Genomic DNA, 23,636 nt, shown 5'->3' on the forward strand with positions numbered 1-23,636 from the left:
CAGTACGAATACTGAATGTTGAGGCATAACTCAAAGCAGAGTTAGTGATCTATGGCTAGATTTGGAGTCATACAAGCCAAGGGTTCAGGAGAAAAGGATAAGAATGTATTAAATGCCTGATATTGTGGAAGGTCAGCACAGTATTTCAAGGTTGTTAGAATGCTCTGAAATGTACCTCTAATTAAAAAAGTGAAACCCACAAACCAATCTTCTGAAAGACTGATATACTATTGTTATTTGCAACAAGCAAGATTTCCCTTTCTGTTGAAGTAAAGTATCATTCCCACCCCACAAAAAAGTTTACTTTGTGAAACTGACTATACACAGATTTCAGAGTAGCAGCCGCGTTAGTCTGTATCCACAAAAAGAAAAGGAGTACTTGTGGCACCCTAGAGACTAACAAATTTAAACTTATGTTCTAATAAATTGATTAGTCGCTAAGGTGCCACAAGTACTCCTTTTCTTTTTGACTATACACAAAGTATCGAATGCACAGATTCCTGTTTGTATGGGTCTTTGGACAGCAGCAATGAAGGGAAAAGCCAGTTAAAAACAGACAAGACTGTAAAGTCATAAAAGGTGACGGGGGACTCCAGGGCAAACATATAGTATCTCGTTTTTTAAAAGTGGACTAGATTTCAAGTTGACAGTGTCTCTGTAAACATAGCTACAAGAACTCATTTTTTATTCTTAAATGTTAAAAGTGGGTAATAAAAATGATAGTGTGTTTTTTCCCCTCATGACTTAAAATTTATACCGATAGATTTAGAAGATGCCTTTGAAGGGTACTGTCACCTCCTGAGAGGCGGGATTCTGTATATGTAGGTATTTGTTAACAGATATATACAGAGGCCTACATTTTCAAGAGTTACAAATGAATGAGTGTCCAATTTAATACTCCTTAAAAACACCTGGTCATTTTTGAAAATTTAGACAAGCCTCAAAACCGTATTCAAGAGACATACTGCAAGAAGTTTGACAGAAGTTTAACTGTCGCAGCAGTAGTCCATTTAGAGCTTCTTGTGCTGGGTCAGCCCTCCCTTTGGATAAGCTGGGCTGCTCAGTGATTTTTGCCATGCATCTTTGTGGAGGTGTCACTACATACATACATACATATATATATATAAATAAATCAATTTGGGATTCCCCTAGTAGAATCTGCAGTGCAACAGAACTAGGGACCTGAAATGGGGGTAGTGTTTGGGTAATCTCCGCTCCAAAGAGAGATTCATCTGCGATACTCTAAATGAGCGATGGAAATCTAAAAGGTCTGCCTATCCCTTTAAGGCAGGACTACAGATATATTTTTAAGATGTCTTCTAAGCCGAAGAGGTTTAAAAGCTGCCATTTATCAGCACAGCTATTCTCACCTGGACAGAACTCGTCATGGTGCTCAGAGCAAACACCGTCGCACAGTCTTTGATAGTGGATTGGCTATCGAAGGCACCTTGGGTATCCATAAGTAGTACAGCCACCTAAAGATTTTTAAAAAGCAGCAATAATTAACCAAGATGTTATGGTTTCACCTCTAGGCTGCTGGGTCAGATCCAGTTCAGGTAGTGGAAGTCATTGCCCCTCTGTTGACTCATTAAAACTGCGTTGACAGTCTTTCTTCAGCTCCCAGTGGACAGGTGTCCACAACTCAAACCACTACCCAAGAGTGACACCCTTACTGGCATTCTGCAGAGAGGCCAAGGATACACAGATACAGAGTTAGCCTCTCCCCCCAAAGTATCCTCAACCTTGACCAATGAGGCACTCTTACAGGGCACTGTAGCAAAGCCGACCCTTACTGTTGACTGTGACACACCAGAGGACTTCAGTCTCTGGGGCTAACACTCCAGCATTTTTCATGAACACTAGATGTGTGACAAAGCTTACTTCAAGAACATATGAAACAATTAAACATTTTCTGAAGGAAAACTAGCTGTTTCCTGCTAAGTAAGTTGACAATTAATTAAGTGATGAAACAGTGAAACAGTCTTGACTCCAAAATGCATCTACTGTCTGATCCCCTAGATCTTTGAAATAGATTCATATTTCCTTTTCTTTCAGTTATAAAAGACAGAAAAAAAAGAACAAATGGGTAACATTACACAAGCTGCTAGAGACAAGATCCCACACTTTGACCATTCTACAATCACAGAACCAGTCAGCTAGCCCTGAGTTAAAAATCATGGAAGTTACAGAGGCAACTCTATACCACTCAGGATGCAAGGTTCTTTCTAACATTCACTGAGGCCACCATCTACTTAAAACTTGTAACATTATCCAGCCAATGAAGCTGCCAACTCTCCCTTTGGGCTCTAGCAGTGCCATGCCTATGAAAAATATCAGTCAAGAGCTCTGGGAGGCGGGGGGGGACAGGCTTAAGAAGATTTAATCCTTGTTGTCAGCAGTCACTGCATATTTCACTACACACAATGCAACACGTGAACCCTTTGCTTCACTGTGAAGAGGTTATACATAAAACTTAAATCTCAAGAACCGCACATCCAGAACCATACAGAGAGGGATCAACAACTTCCACACACACTTAAAGCCTGGCCTCCAGGGATTTTGTGGCCATGTGTACATTCCACTGGAGCCTAATTGCAGGCTACGACTGCGTCTCACTTTTGCAGAATTCACTAGCTTTTTCTGCAGAATACTTCCAGTTGCCAGAACATTTGGCTATACACGACGGTCAACAGCAGTCACTTCTAGAAAGCCTTCCACAATAGCCACAAAGTATCTGAACAGCAACAGGGTGGAAAATATAAATATATATATATTCTGGCAAAAGGCTTTGGATCAAAGCTAGAATTTCTCCCTTTCCTCCCTCCTGTACACCACCCCATCTCATAAATAAATTGAAATTTTATTCTTAGAAACTATTAGGATTAATACAAAGAGGGTGACTGAGAAACCTGGGGTATCTGACCACTTAAAAAAAATTAATCATAACCAAATTCATGAAGGCAACAAAAGCTTAAGAGGTCATAAAGAAGAATGAGTCCATTTAGTCATAGAAATGCTTACCTTTGTCCCATCAGACTTGTCAATTACAAACACTTCGCTCCAAATCTGAATGCCAGTTGTTTCTCTTTCACATCCACCTCTCCATGTAAATCCAGTCAATGGCTCGTTGTTCCCACCTATCCAACATGAGGAATTCTGTTAAGAGAAAGACACACACTTACTCAACAGCAAGAGGATCACTTGTAGGATTGTATTTTAGCACACTTCCATATACTTCTCTGGTTTCTTAGAACAGGCTTTCAAGTTACAAAAAGTATTAGAAAAAGAGGTTGCTCAGCTGTACTTGGAGTCTGAGATAACTACCTGCAGGTCCTGTGGTGCTCCAACTCCCCTGTGTCTTGACTGCTTCCCTCGAGAAAACTTTGGCCTTTAGGGTTGTCCACATACCTCCACCCCATAAGGGGCTGCGACCAACAGTTATTTCATAGAATGATAGAATTGTAGGACTGCAAGGGACCTCAAGGGATCATCTAGTCCAGTCCCCTGCACTCATGGCAGGACAAATATTATCTAGACTATCCCTGACAGGTATTTGTCTAACCTGCTTTTAACTTTCAACTTTATACCTTTGACTTCAGAGTAGGGATGGAGAGTGGGTCATATGGATATGCACAGAACACCTCAAAAGAACTACAGAAAGACTCATTACCTGTACCATTTTGAGTGCATCCACGGCTGCAGTATTTAAAACACCTACTTCACTCTAGAAGGGGCTGAATAAGGGAACTTCAGCCTCATGTCCCTAAACACATTTGTCCCTACATCCACTCATCAGGAAAATAGATTTTAGCCCCCTCGCCCCCACCCACGCCTCACTAAAGCTCACGAAGTGCTCAGGCCCCACAGCGAGAGGGGAAATACAAGACCCTCAAAGGGCAGACAGACTACTAGAACCACCCAAGAAGAAAAGAACAATGGTAGTGACCAGCAAGTGCTCCACAAACCAGTTTGGGAGTTGCTGTCTAGGTTTCAACCTGCCCCGGTAATACTTAAGAGCTCCCTTTATAATGAATTTATGAGCTAGCGTCTCCCAGTAGTGGTCAGGATTCAGGGAAGTAAACTGTCAAGAGAGTGGTAGGTAGAAGTCAGAAGCTACCTTAGAAAAAAATTTAAGGCGGGGACAGCCTCTCTGTCCCTGCAGAAAGAAGAATCAGCCAGCAGAGCCCATACTTCAAACTGTTCTAGCTGATGCTCCTGAGAAGAGGAAATCAGTCTTCAAAAACTGGCAGCATAAAGAGCAGTGGCTCATAGGGGAGAGTCCAACAGTTTCATAAGCACCAGATTTAATCCACAAATGCATCTGTTTACATAGAGGTGGGAAAGAGCAGGAAGAGATTATTGATGAATCTTTTCACTGTGGTGTGTCTACATACAAAGAGGTAGATGGTAGGCATATACAGGAGTCAAGTCAAATCTTAATAAAGGGACGGCTTGATTTTAAAGGTTAGGAAATGGCCCATTGGCAGAAGACTAGATGCAGATGTTGAATCAATTTATTTTCCCTGCCTGTGTCCCAAGAACCCCTTACTGGCAGCTAGCCAGGGGGTTATAGGAATATCTTCTGGTATGTACATCCTGGTTCACCAAAAAGCATCATGTGAGGTCATAAACAAAAGCCGTGGTCACACTGGTCATTAATATTATTCTGACATGTATGTACAGATATTAGTGTGTGTGTGTATATAAAAAATATGATTTTGAAGTCTTTATCAAGGCATTCATCACCCGCAGAGGTGAAAGACAGGTTTTCCTTCAGACAAGAGGTAAGGAATGTCTCTCTCTTTTGGGATGTAAATTATAGGTGCCGACTTTCCAATCTGCTGGGGGTGCTTGAACCCTGGCTCTGCCCCAGGCCCTGCCCCCAACTCCACCCCTTTCCCCAAGTCCCCATCCCCACTCTGCCTCTTCCTGCCCCCCCTCCACCAAGTGTGCCATGTCCATGCTCCTCCGCCCCACAGCCTCTTGCACACCACGAAACAGCTGATCCCAGTGAGCAGGAGGCACTGGGGGGGAGGAAAGGGGAGGTGCTGATCGCAGGGCCGCTGGGGGAGGGGCTTCCAGTGGGTGCTTAGCACTCACCATTTCCCTGCGGATGCTCCAGCCCTGAGCACCCATGGAGTCGGCACCTAGGATATAAATTAAGCCTATTTACAGAGGAAGGTAAATTTTAACAAAGAGATGTTAAGTCAACAAAGAAGCACCACACAGCAAAACACAAGCCCTGTCTGAGGACAGACAATGCACTTTGAGGGCACATGCACGAGGCAAAGATGACACCTTGTCATCCTGCACCTAAGAAATAAGTGGACAGCACATTTACATTCATGGAAACAGGACCTCAGCCAATCTGGTTGCAAATGCTGCAATGGACTTTGTGTGCGAAGCTTCTTTAGACAGGATGTTAACCTGTTAGTAAGTAAATATATTGGAAACAAACCATTACATGTAAAACAAATCATAACGTGCTTTCTAGAGGTTAAACTTAACTATCACTTGAATCTGGAATGTTTGATAAATACCTTTATAGTGAAAACAAGAATAAGTTTAAGTGCTGTGATATTAAGCAATGCGCTGATCCTAAATTGAATCCATACAAGCAGGAGCGCACTGTTCCTTTGGGAACAGCAGACTTGATAATTCTGTAAGTAGCCAGCGTCAGGAACTGGTAGCACAAGGGAATGCTTCAAAGGGACTGGGGTGCACCAATTATTAAACTGCAAGGCAAAGTCAGGGCTGACATAGCCCAGAGGAGAGTGCTTGAGTGACTAACAGGCTGGTGCTGTTAGAGAGCTGATACCCAGCTAAGCAAAGGCAAGACTCCCTCATGCTGTAGGCAGGGGTAACATAACTCATTACATATCTTTCTGTAACTGTTGTTCTTGGAGATGTGTGTTGCACACGTCCATTCTGCTGCAAGCGTGTGTGCGCCTCAGGCATAGCTGCTGGAGATTTTTCCCTTAGCAGTAAATGCTGGTGGAGCGAAAGCACCCTCTGGTGCCTCATGCCACTGAACACAGTACAAAGGGCCATGCTGCCCACAGCCCGCCCCTCCCCCCCAGTTACCTCCTACCAGAAAGACTGATAAAGAAGGGACAGAAAGGGAGGGGTCATGTGCAACACATCTCAAAGAACAAGAGTTATAGAAAGATACGTAACCATTTCTTTGGGTGATTGCCTCCCACTGTGCCATCTTTCATCAATCTAGAGACTCTGCCGGATTTGGACAGGTGGTCCAACAATCCCTGTTCATGTAGACTCCGAGCCCACTTCCACTTCAAACATCGTGTGAGCCACCTACAGTGGAATAGATGTGCAAACATGTGACAGGCAATCAGGTTTCTCCGTTCCAAATGTCCAGTATGGGAACACAAGCCAAAAAGGCCATGGAAATTGCCCAAGACCTGGTTGAGTGAGCACCCATTTTACTTGGAGGTGCAGAATCAGCCAAATCGGGGTCTCTCTCTGAGACACACACAAATCCAGGAAGAGATCCTCTGGGTGGATAGTAGGCGGCCCTTTACTCTGTCTGAAACTGCACAAACAGCTGAGACAAAGACCTGAAAGGCCTAGTCTGATCCAGGTAAAAAGCCAAACCTCTTCTAACATCTGGAGTATGGAACTTTTCTTACCCATTACTTGAATGAGGCTTTATTTTCTGACTTTCTTCCATCATACTGCCTAAAGTCAATCTCTTCCATTTTGCAATATACATTTGTCTGGTAGATCGCTCTGGTTCAAGATCTGCAGCACTGGTCTGAAGAGGGTGAAGGAGAGGTCATTCTGGACTTTGAAGTTGTGGTGTCAACTCTGTTAGCTCTGAAGTAGCAATTGTCTAAACAATGGAACACGGGGCTCTCTCTCAGGGCAAACCCAGTTAACATACTAAACAACAGCTGCAGAACTTGAAGGCCTATGGAACACAGGCTGCTATTCCAAATGAAGTAAGTTTCCTTGTTTGAATCAAGCAAAGATGATTAGTTGCCTTGCTCCAATGTTCTGCATGTTCCTCATTTGGTACCAAGAAGTGATACAGGCAGTCCTTGGACTTGTGACAATTGGTTCCTGAAAATCACGTCTTAAGTCAAAATGTCGTAACTCAATTTTCCCATAGGAACGTCGGATCGACGTTCTTCAGAGGAATGTAAAAAAACACCATCTCCCACCCCCATGGTGCATTTAACTAGTTGCACAAGGGTGTATAGGTGGGATCAGTTATCCATCTCTTTTGTAAAATCCAGATACAGTTTTGGTCTGACCACTACAGAATAAAACAAGACAAGCGGGGTGGAAAGCCTCCATATTAGATCTAATCACAGAGGAAAATACCCAAACCAAATTCAGGTTTTACTTACATGGCGCTATTGGCCATACAGATGAATACAAGATAATGAGGTCATGGGTATGGAAAAGCTTACACTCCAAATTTACAAGAGAGTTATTTCACCTAACTCTTAGTAAGGCCTTAAACTGTGGCAATATCTTGCTCTCTTCCCCAAAATGCTCATTAATCAGCACATCTGCCATTATTTTAAAGCAGCAAATAGTTTGACAGCAGCAATTTGAAGTGGTCTAGGATTGAGTGTCAAGATTTAGGATGAAATCTGGTTCCCTTGAAGTCAATGTCAAAACACCTCATCAACTTTCGTAGGGTCAGCATTTCACCCTTAGATTACTTTTTAAAAAGGCAACAATTTACCCTGGTTCTCACTGTCAAGGACTGATGAGCACATACCAGAATGCCTTTGAGGCCCCCTAGCATGGCAGTTAATTTTGTATTACATATTGTTTCTACTGTCCATGGGAGATGGCTGTTCAAGGTCACTGTTCAGTGAGCAGATGAAAGATACTTGAACACATGTGCACTGTTGTTAGCTTATATAAGTACTGATATGTAGATTACAAGTTTATTTTCTGTAACTGAGAAATCTAGAACACATTTAATTGCTCTTAACTGCCGTTAAAACTTTGCCACTCTTCCCCTTACTTAATTCAATGTCTGAATTGAAGCCATTTATCTTCTTTTTAAAGGCCACAAACTGAAACAGTAAACAGTCAAAAATTACAAGTATTATGCAATCATGCTTTTTTAAAGTCTGAAATATTGTTGCTATAGTGAATTAGTCCACCTTCTCCACAAATCCATCTTCTTCCATGCTGCACCTTATACATATAGCATTCTCCCTCATCTCATCTGGAAGCCACTACCCTCTCTCAAATCCTTCCTCCATGCCAATTTCTGCTGTGACACCAACAATAAGTTAAGCTAACCACTGTAGGAAACAAAAATACTTACAAAGAATATCTGAACATTCTTCAGAACTGAATATCAGTATTACTAATGCATCACACGTCATAGCTTCTGTCAGCTGTGCTCACTGCACCCAGCAGGGGCTCCATGCATTCTTCCATTCCTCCCCATAAGATCCCTGTGGGCCATCCCGCCACCCCCTCATATTTCAGGGCCTGAAATGCTATGTGCCCCTTTTCCTTCTTCCTCCCTCACATGGCAGAGGTCTGTGTGCACCCCTATTCTTCCCATGCCTCCCCCTATATTAGGATACCCTAATTCCCTTCCCTGCTATCCGCTGCCATTATTCTCTTTCTGGGAGATAAGTGATTCAGGATGTTCAGAGCAGAGATGAGATAGAGGCATTGTTATGTTGCAAGGAATTAACAGGCATCATCAACCAATTCTTTGAGACAATTGCAGAGGTGCTTGCAGATGTGCTAATCTGATGGTCATGCTCCATTTTTCCTCTTTAGGTTCCCCCAAAATCAATAGGGCTCTGGTTATTGATGCCCAGACTATTCCCTGAAATACTTGAATTGAATGGATGCTATATTCAAATGTTATCACATTACAGACAGAGAAATGGCATCATGATGAGTGTAAGGCCTTCACAAGCTCCACCAACTTGACACCATGTCAATATTTCTGGAGTCAAAAGGGCAGGGTTTTGGGTTTTTTTTGATGGTTTACTGTTTTTTTGTTTTTTGTTTTAAAAAAAGAGTATGGTATATAAACAAGGTCGCCAAAGCAGAGAGCTAGCAAATTAGGTGGTATCTTATTTATTCCTGCAGGAACAGCCTTCAACTACTCACCTTGTTGTACATATATCTAAGCATGAAGTCCAGTAGAAATGATTTCCCTTTGCGGAAAGCCCCTGCTACAGAGACAACTACTATATTGAGATCTTTTATGTGTTCCTGAAGCAAAATGTTCTCCAACGCCTCTTCATCAAGTTCAAAGTTATGGTCATCTTCATGCGCAAGAACAATTTGTATAGGGCAAGGCGTCTTCAAATCTGCTTCATCTTCCAAGTCGACCAGGGCATCAGAGTCTACCAGGGGATCCTCCTCAAAACTCTTATCTAGAGATTAACATTTGAAAAGACAATTAGTGAATCAAGCTAAACATATAACACTTTTCTGAATTCTGATAATGAAATTACAGGTCACATACTTTTGCCAGACCTGACGAACTCTGTAGCTCAAAAGCTTGTCTCTCACTAAGAGAAGTTAGTCCAATAAAGGATATTTCCCCACCCACCTTGTCTCTCTAATACCCTGGAACCAACATGGCTACAACACTGCACATATACTTTTGCCATGACTAATCTGATGACTCCTATGTGGATATTTATAAGGGAAAGACTGATACAGGAGAATCTGGAAGGGAGTACACAAAATGCTATCACATGCACAGTCAACTGAAAAAACTGGGGAATTTTGTCTCGATAACTTTCCAGTCATAGCGGGAACAAGTCCTGTGGCACCTTATAGACTAACAGACTTATTGGAGCCTAGTCTATGAAGGTGCCACAGGACTTTTTGATGCTTTTACAGATCCAGACTAGCACGGCTACCCTTCTGACACTTTCCAGTCATAGTAATCATGGGTTTTGCTTGTAAGCACACTAGGTACCAAAATTTCAGACAAGTCTGTTTTAAAGTTTATAGTGGCCCCTTTTAAAGGGAAGTTTATTATGATCAGAAAGTTTATTATTTGAGCTTTTGGATGTAAAGTTTGAGCTAAGATTCCAAGCTAGTTCTTGTTGAGTCTTGTACAGTGTGAAGAAGCATAATTTAATTTTTAAGGCTCCTGTCAGACCTTTTCACCCCGCTAAAGGACCGGCATTTTTTAGTCTCTCCCCTTTCTCTAGCGAGAGAGGCCTGAGTGTGGTTAGTGTTTTGGGGTAGTGAACTGAATAGAGAAAGTGTAGGCATGTGTGAAATTTTAATAGAGAGTTACAAGTTCCCTTAAGGGTCAGATGCAAATAAAATTTACTTTCCTTTAGTTAATTTATAAGCACATTTACAATATCTAGACAAATAATTCATAGTTCAGTTATGAGACAGTGCTGCTACCCTAAGTGATAAAATATTTTTTTTAAAAAACAATTGCTATCTGCCCTTTTTTCCAGTGGCCTCATTTTGTAAATTCACAGCAAGAGTCGCACGAAAGCCATGGCGCCGCTGCCTTCCTACTGCCGACTCGCAAATGCTGCCAAGCAGCTCATTTTAAGGCCAGAAATAATTAAGTGTTTTGAATATTTCTGCTATAAATAGGGCGGATGAGTTAAGTTCCAAAGACTTGTTTGGATATCCAACAGGAATGAGGGGGAAATGAATATTTAATGCTGCGCCTCCCTCCCCCCCCATCCCTTTCTAATTACAGAATTTCTGTTTCTTATGTTTGTTAATTCTGGATTGGTTATATGAAACCATAAAAAGGCAAAGGACCTGAAGCTGCATGGCTACAAGGGAATGGGGAGAGAGAAGATATTCTGGTGACCAAGAAACCCAAGAAGTGTCACAGCTAATTAGACCATAGGTCTATCTAATCTTAGATAGCCAAAAGAAATCAAAGGTCTGTTTATGGAAAGGTTTATATAAAAGGGCAAAGGAAGAGTCTTTCCCATTAAATGGAAATATTGGAAAGCTAGTGTTTTGTTGTGTGTTTAATTGAAGAGGAAATGCAGAAGACTTTTCTGCAGGCAGTACATTACTGCAGGATAGGTGGCAAAAAGTTTACACTCCTCCCCACCCCAATATATTCAGCAGTTTGCTTCCACACAAGTTGGGCCTTGGAAAAATGCTGCAGTAAGTAACTGCAAAGACTGTAGTGGCATGAAATGTGACACAAACCCAGTCATATTTCACTATGCACTTCCTGTTTTGGGGACACACTATGGATCAAGCCCCTGAGACAATTATGTTCATCTACTACACTGAAGAGGAAAGTTTGGTTTGGTTTTTTTTAGGGTTGGGGGTGGGAAAGGAGGAGACAGAGACAAACTTAAAGTTTCTCTTCCTTCTCACCTAGAGGACTTTTATTAGCACAGGACTTCCACACATAGCAAGACCCCAGCAGCAACAGCAAAATGAGATCTACCAGGACAGTGCCAAGCTGCATGATGCTGTTCTGGGAAATATTATGGTAAGTTAAGACATGTGAATGAGGAAGAAAAAATGCAGCATCTCAAGTTCCCCTGTCCCCAAAGGAGTCTTGTTTACTGCCTCCAGAAATGGTCAGATCCCATAAAGCACATACACATTGGGAAGGCAAGCAGAACTTGTCCAAACCTCAGGCAACCAACTTCTTGTATGCTGAAGTAGATTTAATAGCATGCATTATCAAACTGGGATTGTATTGAAATTTGTTACTTCTCCAAGGCCAACTTGGGTTCTGTATTTGATTGTCCAACAGGAAAAGCTGATCATCCTGATTTTTCCTAGACAAAGATGAATGTTAAATTTTAACTGGTTGTGGGAAACAATGTTAGTGAAACTACCAGGTTAACTTTTGCTAGACGAGGGGGAGAAAGCTATGTGTAGGAAGGAACAGCACAAGTTCTTCCAGTAACAGCAGAGGACAGGGTGAATACAAGTTAATGATTTTTATTTAAATTAGATATTTTGATTTATTAAATTTTTTTCTTGAATCCCTGAGTCTCATCAAAAAATGAGGTAAAGGCTGCTTTCTATCTAATGAAAGAATGGGGGAAAACATCTAACTTTTGAGGTCAAGCTTTATAAATATGGCACAGTAGGTCAGCCTAAGTCACTTGGGAGACTGTCTCATTTTCAAAAGACTTAGATGAGTAGGAACGTAAGTTCCAGTCATTTTACTCAGGTGTATTCGAAAAATTTCCTTGGCTAAGCTGAAATAATCAGTTTAATTAATGGAATACAGTTAATCCTCCTGTTTAATAAATCATTTAGTTGTACATGTGGAACACTTTGATAAGAGAAGTTTCTATATCCATAACATTTAAGGTTGTTTTGTTAAATAAAAATAAGTTTTATATGCTGTTTGGAATTTAATTACACAGTTACCATCTTAACACAGCTTGACAATTCATGGCAAAAAGTTAAATATCTAGTAAGTGAGCAATATCTCATTCACCACTTTCTACCATACTAAAAATGTACATTTAAGAATCTGAAAATGTTAAATTATATAACTGCTTAAATGAATGTATATCGTTATAGAGTATCCTCCTAGGTAGTAAAAAGAAGTACCAAATCTAGCATAAAGGCTATTTAGTTGTAAATCAGTGTTTTAATAGTTATATCATCCAATGAGAATGCACCTTTCTTTAGAAGAGAACTGAAGTACAAATGGAAAAGCTGATTAAAGTTTATTTAAATCGAGGCTTTCCACTTGGTGATTTAAATCAATCTGGCCTCCCAGAGGACTACTCAAGATAGAGAGAATTGCAGCCAAACAAGCAAATTTCCTTTCCCTGGGTCCCCTACACCTTCCCCACATGAGAACAAAGAAAAATTCTTATGCTGCTCCTGCATGAAGCATTTCTTCATCATAAAGGTATTGAAGTTCTCCAGGATCATGTCAGTTTCACTCCATTAGGTCCTGTTTACACTACAATTTAAATGAACTTTGTAACCAGTTGGTGGCATGGATGGCACTAATACAATTTATGTCTACATACAATGTGTATTTCTGTTAGGCTTGGTCTACACTAGTAACTTATGTCAGTATAACTACGTCACTCAGGTGTGTGGAAAAATCTACACAGTTATACAGACCTAACTCCCAGTGTACATAGCGCTATGTCAACAGGAGGACTTCTCCTGTCGACACAGCTAGTGCTTCTTGTGGAGGTGGATTAACACGACACCAACGGGAGAAGTTTTCCCATTGGCGTAGTAGCATCTTCACTGAAACGCTACAAAATTGCAGCTGGACAAGTGCAGCTGCGCTGCTGCAGCATTTTAAGTGTAGACTTGCCTTCTAACACCCTTTTTAAAGGATGAATAATGTGGAAGAGAATGACAAGATGGCAAGGATTATGAAAGGAAGACAGGAGGGAGCTGACTGTTTCCCTCTTTCATCAACCAGGTGAGTCTGAAATACTAATCCAATATTGCTATAATTATTACTGACCTTCACTTTTCTACACAGTGATCATATACACACAGCAACCCTTTATCATTGCCCTTTATAGTCTTTAAAACCTTGTTTTCATTTGAAGGGACAGTCACCTTAATCATGCTTCTGTCTGAAGATTTACTAACCTATTATTATAGGACCTTAATATCACTATAACCAATACATGGAAGCTTCCCCCCCAGTTTATTTTGGGCACCTAAGAAAGTGTATTCTCAGTTTCCTCAGTTTGTGTGGGTCTTTTTTAGACATTTCTTCCCTGTTGCTGTGTAAAACACAAACATTACAGTCACAGAGCTGACACAAAGACCCCAAGCAAGTACAATAATGGATTACTTTTTACTTTTTGAACTCCACATCTAGCCAGTTCTAATGCTCTATAAAATGGGAAGCTAGTCCTGTATTTTGTACTACAGAATAGTCTAGTAGGATATTTGGTTAACAAAAAGGACCAAAAGAATGTTATGCCTGCAATGCAAAGTACTTAAATGGCATGTTATTCTTGCTTATTCACATTCTATTAGATGAGCCAAGTTAAATCCTCTTCACACTCCATACATCATTTTTTCATAAAATCAAGATTCCTGTGTAGTGTCTGAATGCTCCACAGATGTCTCCATTTCCATTCTCTAAGTTTTGTCCATGAAGTACTGTTTGCCCGTTTTTATAGTTGATCTTGAAATACTGCTATTAAGATTAGTTCAACTTCCATGTATAATACCATTAACCTCAGTTTATACTAGAAGATTCTTTTCTTCACTGTTAAACCTTTAGGAATGTGCCATGTGATAAGGATTCAGCAGCTGACCCACACAATTACTACTTATTTCTACAGTACTTTTAGTACTAGCAGATTTCTTGCATGAAGCTCTAGGAACTTTGCACTTTTACAAAAATGTACATCTTAGAAGTAAAGCTATAAATTTGTAATGATAAGATTACGTAACACATGTAAGGAAGCTCTACCTTTCTAGAATTAAGGTTTAAAAGCCTGTTAGCATTTAGAGACAATACTTGCTTTTAAATATTTTGTATTTTACTTGAACCCAATAGATTTCATTAACTGCACAGGTTTCCCAAACAGAACCACTTCCAGGGTGGTCTTTTTAATGTAGATGAGACACCCAAGTCTTACAAACCCCACAACGGACTATAAGAACATAGGGCACATAACACAGCCAACATGAAATAAGGTCCCAACTTGATAAATTTTAATTGAAGTTCCACTTCCAACCAACAGAATAGTAACAGTGATAAGACGAAGTACCTCGTTAAAGCTAATGGCATGGAAATATAATATTTAGCATTAAGTGTTACTTTATACATGAACAATTAACAAGAACTCTTCTTAATAGCTCAGTAAAGTAATATAAGTGTATTTTGTATGCTTACATTTTAAGGAAAATGTTGAGGAAAAGTTCTCTCTCTTTTAAATAGAAGATATTTGATCACAACAGCCACCAACACTACATGGCAGGCTTTGCAGCTGAAATTCTCAGTGCCATTCTGTGTATTTGCAGGAAGTCAGGATATATGCATTTAAACAGGATCTTAGCTGTTTAGAAATTCACCTGCTTCCACTGCCTGCTCCTCACCTGAAACGGATACTGTGAGTTTCCACAAGTTGTCAGTCCTCTGTGCTGTGGCCAGTATGCTTCTGTTCCTAATTAACTCCTAAACCAAAGGGATCTCAAATCAAACCACATTCAGGCCTTGTCTACCCTGGCAAGTTTCTGCGCAGTAAAGCAGTCTGCTGCATTGTAACTCCCGAGTTGAGCACACGGCCACGCCACTGAGTGCACAGAAACTGTGCAGTTGCAGTGCTGTAAAAAACCCACCCCGACGAGAGGCGTAGAGCTTTCTGCGCCGGGAGTACAGCACCACAGTGCCAGTGTAGACACCCTGGTCGATTACAGAGCTGCTATCAGCCTCCAGGAGGTGTCCCCCACTGCCTTTTCTTGCCTCTCTCTGGTCATCAGTTTGAATTCTACTGCACTGCCCTCAATAATCCCCACCCCGTATATTCCTTGGGAATTTTGAAAGTCCCCTTCTTGTTTGCTTGGTGACTTGTGCAGTGGTTTCAGTGCATCTTTACAGCAGACCATGCCTGCTCCATGCACCAGGCGATCCCCATGTTGGGGTAATGCTGGGCTGCTGGACATCAGCAGCATTTGGGGAGAGGAAGCTGTCCAGTCCCAGCTATGCTCCACCCATAGGAATTATGATACCTACAGACAGATTTCACAATGCATGACAAAGGGGCCATGACCAGGACACACTGCAGTGCAGGGTCAAAGTAAAGGAGCTGCAGAACACCTACCACAAAGCGCAGGAGGCAAACCGCCGCTCTGGTGCTGTGCCCATGAGCTGCGAGTTCTACAAAGAGCTGGACGCAATACCTGGTGGCAAGCCCACTTCCACTGCGAAGGCCCCTGTGGATACTCCATTGGCTCACATGCCCAGCCGAGAATGGACTGAGCCAGGAGGAGGAAATCTTGGACAAGGTTGTGGACGGGGACACAGAGGCAGAAGATGACTTGGAGGTCAGAGATGCATGCAGCCACTTAGTGCTCTTTTCTACCCCAGAGGAGCCTAGCCAGTCACAGCTGTTGGATCTTGGTGAAGTGCAAACGGAGGCCCCCTGGTAAGTGGGTTTGATTTTGGGAATTGCTGAAGCGAGTTGTTGGGGGCCGCAGGGTTGCAGAAAGCAGGCTTGTGTCTGTATGATGTGCGTACCACCACATGCCTAGTCTGAGCAGCGGAACAGGGTGTTGACTGACTCCCTTACTTCACGGGAATCTGCATGACACCATTGCTGCACAGAGGCAAGACACATAAGGAAGCTGCAGTCTTGGAGAAGAACCTCCCTTGATTCCCTCGCTCACCCTCAGCAGCGAGATATCTTCCATAATGAACACAGCCTGTGGAAAATGTGGGGACAGGGATGATTATAAGCCACCCCCTACAGTGCTGGCTCTCCCCAAGAGCCACTCCTGCCCCCATCACAGTCCAGTCCTGCAGACTCCCAGTACCCACTGCAATCAACACCCATCCCTCTGCAGTTTAGCCCTGCTGAAGTATAGTACCCGCTGCACTGTACTCCAAAGGACAAGGTTTGATAGGATACCTGGACATACACGAATCTTTAACCATCCCAGGACCTCACCTCCTCTTGCGACCCTCCCTTCCCCCTCAGTGCAGATATGTTTTATTGTTTCTCTCCCCAATCCAGTAGTTTAATAAAGTTGTTTTGGTTTGAAAGCAATCGTTATTCCCTTACTGAAAGCAAACAGGTAATTTTCTTACACCTTCATAGTGCATTGTCTGCACCAATCACTATCACCTCCGAGCATTACAAGCACTGCACTCCCGAGCATAGCAACAAATATTAGTTCAAATCACTGACTCAAGGCATCCCTGATCCTTATGGTACCACACTGTGCCCCTCTAATAACTCTGGTCTCTGGCTGTCCAAATTCAGCCTCCAGGTGCTGAGCAAAGCTTTCACCTTTCCCTTCACAAATATTATGGAGCATATAGCACACGGCTATAAGCATATGAATACTGTAATCAGCCAGGTCCAGCCTCCCATACAGACAGTGCCAGCAGGCCTTTAAATGGCCAAAAGCCCACTCAACAGCCATTCTGCACTTGCTCAGCCTGTTGAGGAACCGCTCCTTGTTGCTGTCAAGGTGCCCCATGTATGGCTTCATAAGCCATGGCACTAGGGGGTAGGCAGGGTCTCCCAGGATCACAATGGGCATTTTGACTGCCACTACAGTGACCTTCTCGTCCAGGAAGAAAGTCCCTGCTTGCAGCTTCTTGAACAGGACAGTGTTCCGAAAGATGCATAAGTCATGCGCCTTTCCGGACTAGCCTGCGTCAATGTCCGTGAAATGCCCACAGTGATCCACAAGCACCTAGAGAACCATTGAGAAATACCTCTTGCAATTAATGTACTCTGTGGCTAGGTGGCCTGGTGCCAGAATTGGAATATGCATACCGTCTATTGCCCCTCCACAGTTAGGGAAGCCTATTTGTGCAAAGCCATCCACAATGTCACGCATGTTGTCCAGAGTCATAGTCTTTCAGAGCAGGATGCAATTAATGGCCCTGCACACTTCCGTCAACATGAGTCCAATGGTTGACTTTCCCACTCCGAACTGGTTAGCGATCTATTGGAAGCAGTCTGGAGTAGCCAGTTTCCACAGTGCAATCGCCACGTGCTTTTCCAACAACAGGGTAGCTCTCATTCTCATGTCCTTGCACTGCAGGGCTGGGGCAAGCTTATCCCACAGTCCCATGAATGTGGCTTTCCTCATCTGAAAGTTTCTGCAGCCACTGCTTGTCATCCCAGAGGTGCATGACGATGTGATCTCCTCTCAGTGCTTGTTTCCCGAGACCAAAAGTGGCGTTACACTGCGGTTAGCACCTCCGTGAATGCCACAAGCAATCTCATGTCGTACCTTCCATGTGTGGCGAGATCAATATTGCACTCCGCTTGCCTTTGTAGTTAAAAGAATAACTCCACTGCTACTCGTGACGTGTTACAGTGAGCAGCATATTGGTCAACAGTGCAGGATCCATTCCTGCAGACCGAAGACACAGAGTGCACAGTACACAAACCACTGAAAGATGGCACCAAATGTATACAGAAACACAAGGATTGCTGGGATGCAAAGCAATGCATCATAGGCCATTGGGATGGGACAGGACCCAGGACGCCCCGTGACTCCTTCTGCCTTCCCACAGCTCCTAGCAGCAGCAGAAGAGATGCTCTGTGGGATAGCTGCCCAGAGTGCACCGTTCCGAATACTGCTGCAAGTGTGAACATGCTATTGTGCAGGCAGCTGACAGTGTGAACACACAACAGCGGTTTCCTTTCAGCACTCTCTGAGCGGCGCTGTAACTGCCGGCACTAACTCTGCCAGCGTAGACATACCCTAAAAAGATTCAGGAAAGCAACAGCCAAAAGCAAGAAGTAGAGAAAGAAAAGGGGCTCCTCCTCCTATCTTTTTACCTACTCTCAAGAAAGAAGTTACGAGACGTAAGTGGTACAAGCCAGCCCCTCAGGAGTTTGGAGGGGGCACTAACAAGATTTGGCTTATGTACTAGGTTAAAATAACTGCACTTCACGCCACACCTTCTTTATCCCAAACTGAACTGTATCACTGAGTGAGAACAACTTTCCTGGGAGCGTGCAATGTAAAAATATAGACCCTGTATCGCAGAACAGGCAGTCAACATTATTTCTACAATAGGATTTTCCACACACTTTTTACAGTTTGACTGAAAATGAGGTTTCATTTTACTGGTAGTCATGCAGTACAAACTGCACCAACATACATGTTAAATATTTTCCTGATATCAATAAGAAGTTGTTTATACAATGTGGATTGTTATAATATAGACAAGGTTATGTTAATCTACTTTTTCCTTCCATCTTAGTGTGTGACTGCAGCTTTATTGAAGATGTTTTGGGGCCTGATTCTGATTTCACTTACAGTTTTGCACGAGTAAGACTTAACATAAGAACAACCATATTGGTCAGAGCAGTGGTCCATCTAGTTCAGTATCCTATCTTCTGACAGTGCCCAATGCTTCAGAGGGAATGAACAGAACAGGGCAATTTCGAATGATCCATCCCTTCATCCAGTCGCAGCTTCTGGCAGTTGGAAGCTTAGGGACACCTGGAGCATGGAGTCATGTCCCTGACCATCTTGGTGACTAGTCACTTCATTAAGCATAGATCATCACTTATCTAGTTCTTTTTTTAACCCAGTTATGCTTGAATAATTATGTGCTAGTTCTGATTTATATCTGTGTCTATGCCCACACTTTGAAACCTATTTCGTAGATCTGTGGATTTTTATTTGTGCAAACATGCAAGAAAAAAAAGTTGCATGCTCAGGCTGAATTTCAGAGTCTGGTTTTCATTCCAGTTCTTGAAGAGCAATCCATGGAGATCAGTGGTAATGTGCATGTTCCATCTTGCCATACAGTAGTGCTACATTCCAGGTCAGTTGTGCAACAGCAATTAAAGCAACCATGTGCTCACTCTCTGGTCAGAAGATAAAATATGAAACTGAAGTTGTTAAAGAGAGAACAGCTAGAGAAAAGGAAAGATATCAAGAGATTGGGAGGGAAGAAGCCTGCATCCAACAAGGAGAAAACAGCAAAATATTCCTCTTTCAGAGAGCAAGCCATGAGCAAGACATGCCAAAAAATGCAAAAGTTACAATTTAAGTCCCTTCCTATGACTCCATGTGTAGCCTGGAATAAGTCACCAAAACCATCTCCAATCCCCAATCTAAATACCCTGAACTATAATATGGAGATCGTATTTACATTCCCCACAGGATTAGTTTTTGTGAGGCATTTTGCAGATGCAAATAATGCACTTACATAGCACTTTACATGTTCAGTTTTCTAGTGTCTGCTCATGACTACCAAATTACTTACTGCTAGCGAGTGAGCTGCAGAAAGAAAATACTCTTTCCCCCAACTACTCTTTGTAGGACCGCCCCTTAGCTTCTGAATAGCTTAACAGTCTTGATTGTTTAATTTTTACCCATCCCTAAATAGCAGCTAACCACTAGCCAATACTGAGAGAGGATACAGGGATACACAAGCACTTCAGAATATTTGATCTGAGATTGATTAGTGGGAGGGTCAACTGCATTTTTAATGTATTTTCGGAGAGAATCTTGTTTTAGTCCAGTTTCAAAGGTATAACTACACATTCCCATGAGCACTGACAAATTTCAGACAGACAACCCATACAAAAACTTTGGGCATTAACAGGAAATGTTGACTTTGAAGTTGAGGAGGCTAGCTTTCTGTTTGGAGAACTTTCAGGCAGTTTGTTGTCTCTAACACTGCACCTCTGGGTGGGTCATCGGCAGCATGTATCAAACCTGGGACCTCCAGTTCTAAAAGAATATGCCTCTACTGAGTGAGCTAGACGACCCAGCTATACTAAAACTGTGGCATGTTCATCAATCTCCCTATGTGTGGCCCACTGAGTGGTGTGTTACATCCAGCTCAAATTAACTTGACTACCTGCATCTACCCACTATTTGAAAGAGTTTCCGTTTCCCAGATGTCAGTTTAATAAACAGATATATATTACAGCTAGTCTTATGAAATACTTGCTTTTGAATTGACTTTTTTGCCAATCCAGGATTTCACAGGAAATTAGTACTAAAATGTGATCGGTCCACTGAAAAAAACTGATAACTATATGCTACACAAACCTGGCTGTACGCAGTGGTAAAATAATGATAGTCTAAATTTCTCTGCTAGGCACATGACAGCTATCATGGTTTGCACTTGAACTTGAAAAGTTCCTCAAGACAATGGTTAAAGAACATAAGAATGGCCATACTGGGTCAGACCAAAGGTCCATCCAGCCCAGTATCCTGTCTGCCGACAGTGGCCAATGCCAGGTGCCCCAGAGGGAGTGAACCTAACAGGTAATGATCAAGTGATCTCTCTCCTGCCATCCCTCTCCACCCTCTGACAAACAGAGGCTAGGGACACCATTCCTTACCCATCCTGGCTAATAGCCATTAATGGACTTAACCTCCATGAGTTTATCTAGTTCTCTTTTAAATCCTGTTATAGTCCTAGCCTTCACAACCTCCTCAGGCAAGGAGTTCCACAGGTTGACTGTGCACTGAGTAAAGAAGAAATCCCTTTTATTTGTTTTAAACCTGCTGCCCATTCATTTCATTTGGTGGCCCCTAGTTCTTATATTATGGGAACAAGTCAATAACTTTTCATTATTCACTTTCGCCACACCACTCATGATTTTATAGACCTCTATCATATCCCCCCTTGGTCTCCTCTTTTTCAAGCTGAAATCTTGGTCTCCTCTTTTCCAAGCTTGCCTCTAATCTCCCCTCATATGGGGCCCGTTCCAAACCCCTAATCATTTTAGTTGCCCTTTTCGGAACCTTTTCTAATGCCAGTATATCCTTTTTGAGATGAGGGGACCACATCCGTATGCAGTATTCAAGATGTGGACTACCATGAATTTATATAAGGGCAATAAGATATTCTCCGTCTTATTCTCTATCCCTTTTTTTAAATGATTCCTAACATCCCGTTTGCTTTTTTGACTGCCGCTGCACACTGTGTGGACGTCTTCAGAGAACTATCCACGATGACTCCAAGATCTTTCTCCTGATTAGTTGTAGCTAAATTAGCCCCCATCATATTGTATGTATAGTTGGGGTTATTTTTTCCAATGTGCATTACTTGACATTTATCCACATTAAATTTCATTTGCCATTTTGTTGCCCAATCACTTAATTTTGTTAGATCTTTTTGAAGTTCTTCACAGTCTGCTTTGGTCCTAACTATCTTGAGCAGCTTAGTATCATCTGCAAACTTTGCCACCTCACCGTTTACCTCTTTCTCCAGATCATTTATGAACAAGTTGTGGTCTCTGGCACTTTCTGGTGGTCCACAGAATGAAAGCAAGGATCACACAGTGGGAGTGCTGCATGGACCACTTCATATAAGCATTTATAGGACCAATGCCAAAGGAATACCAATTGAAAATAATGGGGTTTGTTTTTACTGACTAGTAGGATTTAATAGCCAAGATTACGGTAATTGAAAGCAAAAAAACCAGCCTATTTACTTTGTGCACAAAAGCACTGTATGAAGTCAGTTTCCCTGTGCCCCTTGCAGTCAGTTTCCTCCCTTGTTGCCCGAATTTTTTTTTAAACTTATGTAAATAGTGCCCTTTAAACAGTATGCCTCAAATCTATCAGACATGGGAAACTTTTTAAAGTTAGTATATTTCAAGAAGTTTGAGTTGCAGGTCCCTTTAAGATACTGCAGATAGCTACCAGATATTAGAAATGTGACTGGCCCAATCTGCATGCCATTGCATGAGGCAAACTTCCAGTTTACACAGTGCAAACACAACTTTCTGATTTTATTTTGAACATCTTTTTAAAAATCAATATAGTTAAACATATTGGGGGCTTTCTGAAAACCCCCAAGATCTTCCATAGCTTTAAACTCACAGACCTGTGTAGTGTTAATCATTTAGCTTTACAGGAAATTATTATTAAAGAAGAGTAATATTAGGGAAGTCTTACAGCTGAAGCATGATATGATCACCTACTGATTCCCTAGATAAGTACTCAAAAACATTTCCTGTGAAATTAGTTGCCAAGTACTATAGCTGAGTTATTTCTATTTGTACAGATACCCGTACTCCTTTCAGAGTACCACATGACAAATGAACTGAAAGACTGTTCTTCAATATCATTAACCTGCTTTTATCCATAAAAGACGACCATTCCTTAGAACAGATTAGTTTGCTCTAGTATTCATGTGACTAGCATAAGTTCCAATACTGCAATTGGATTCACATGGGCAAACCCATGCAGAGTTCCACTGACTTCAACACTCAACTGCAGGACTATGGCAAAGCTCTGAACACATGAGGGAAACGATCCATTAATGCTCAGGGTAAAATATTTTCATTTTAACAGGAAAGAGGCACCACTGCCAGACAGCTTGAACTCAGATGCTGGTTTATAAAAGTGTTTTTTGTTTTCACAAAAAACTAAATAGACTTCTTCACTGCAATGTTTAGAAGTCATGTTAAGTTTAAGATTTTAGTACAAGTGTAGGTATTTCAAAATTCCTCTACAGTATTTGGATTGCAAGAATTGCAGCATGGTGTAAACAAGAACTATATTTCTGGGATTTTACTCAGCTTGGACAATAAGAATGAGAAATAGAAAAGATTAAGACGTGATCTTTAATAACTTAAACTGTTAGTAAATCAAGTTTAAAATGTTGGTCCAGGATGGACTTAATGAAATGCATGCAAGTTGGAGAACTGCAAGTGCACAGTGCAACACTGTGTACACACACACACACCCCGAGTGTCGCATGCAAGCAAGAATGCAAACCACTTCAAACTCTGAATTTTAAACTTGATACTGCCCCTTTGAACTTTTGCAGATCATTCTAAGTAGTTCAGGTTGTTAAATGGACACAGCAAATCTGCATGTTTATTGTTACAATGCAATCTTTTAAGTGACTGGAAATCTTAACTTGGGACCTAAAGTATAAGACATCTGTCATCTTGCCTGATCTATAGATTATGCATTAGGCCTCAAGTCTTCAGCTAACTGTAGGTTCTTTGCTTTACTGCTGAATATAATAAAGG

At 41.8% G+C, this 23,636-nt stretch overlaps 1 protein-coding gene across 2 annotated transcripts in view; it reads right to left on the minus strand.

Moving 5' to 3' along the window:
* The window catches only part of ATL2 (atlastin GTPase 2), a 51,010-nt gene that overhangs the window by 23,203 nt on the left and 4,171 nt on the right, over positions 1–23,636 (minus strand). The window contains exons 1-4 of one of the 2 annotated variants that reach the window (XM_073339968.1): positions 11,576–11,667; positions 9,124–9,392; positions 3,022–3,156; positions 1,371–1,475 (exon numbers count right to left, since the gene is read on the minus strand). In XM_073339968.1, the coding sequence (XP_073196069.1) occupies positions 1,371–1,475; positions 3,022–3,156; positions 9,124–9,392; positions 11,576–11,579 (513 nt within the window). In that variant the 5' untranslated portion in view covers positions 11,580–11,667. Of the gene's footprint in view, positions 1–1,370; positions 1,476–3,021; positions 3,157–9,123; positions 9,393–11,575; positions 11,668–23,636 lie in introns of those variants that run through there. The other variant, XM_073339967.1, reaches the window with a different exon arrangement.

Source organism: Lepidochelys kempii, chromosome 3, assembly GCF_965140265.1.
Source record: "Lepidochelys kempii isolate rLepKem1 chromosome 3, rLepKem1.hap2, whole genome shotgun sequence".
Classification (NCBI taxonomy): Eukaryota; Metazoa; Chordata; order Testudines; family Cheloniidae; genus Lepidochelys; species Lepidochelys kempii.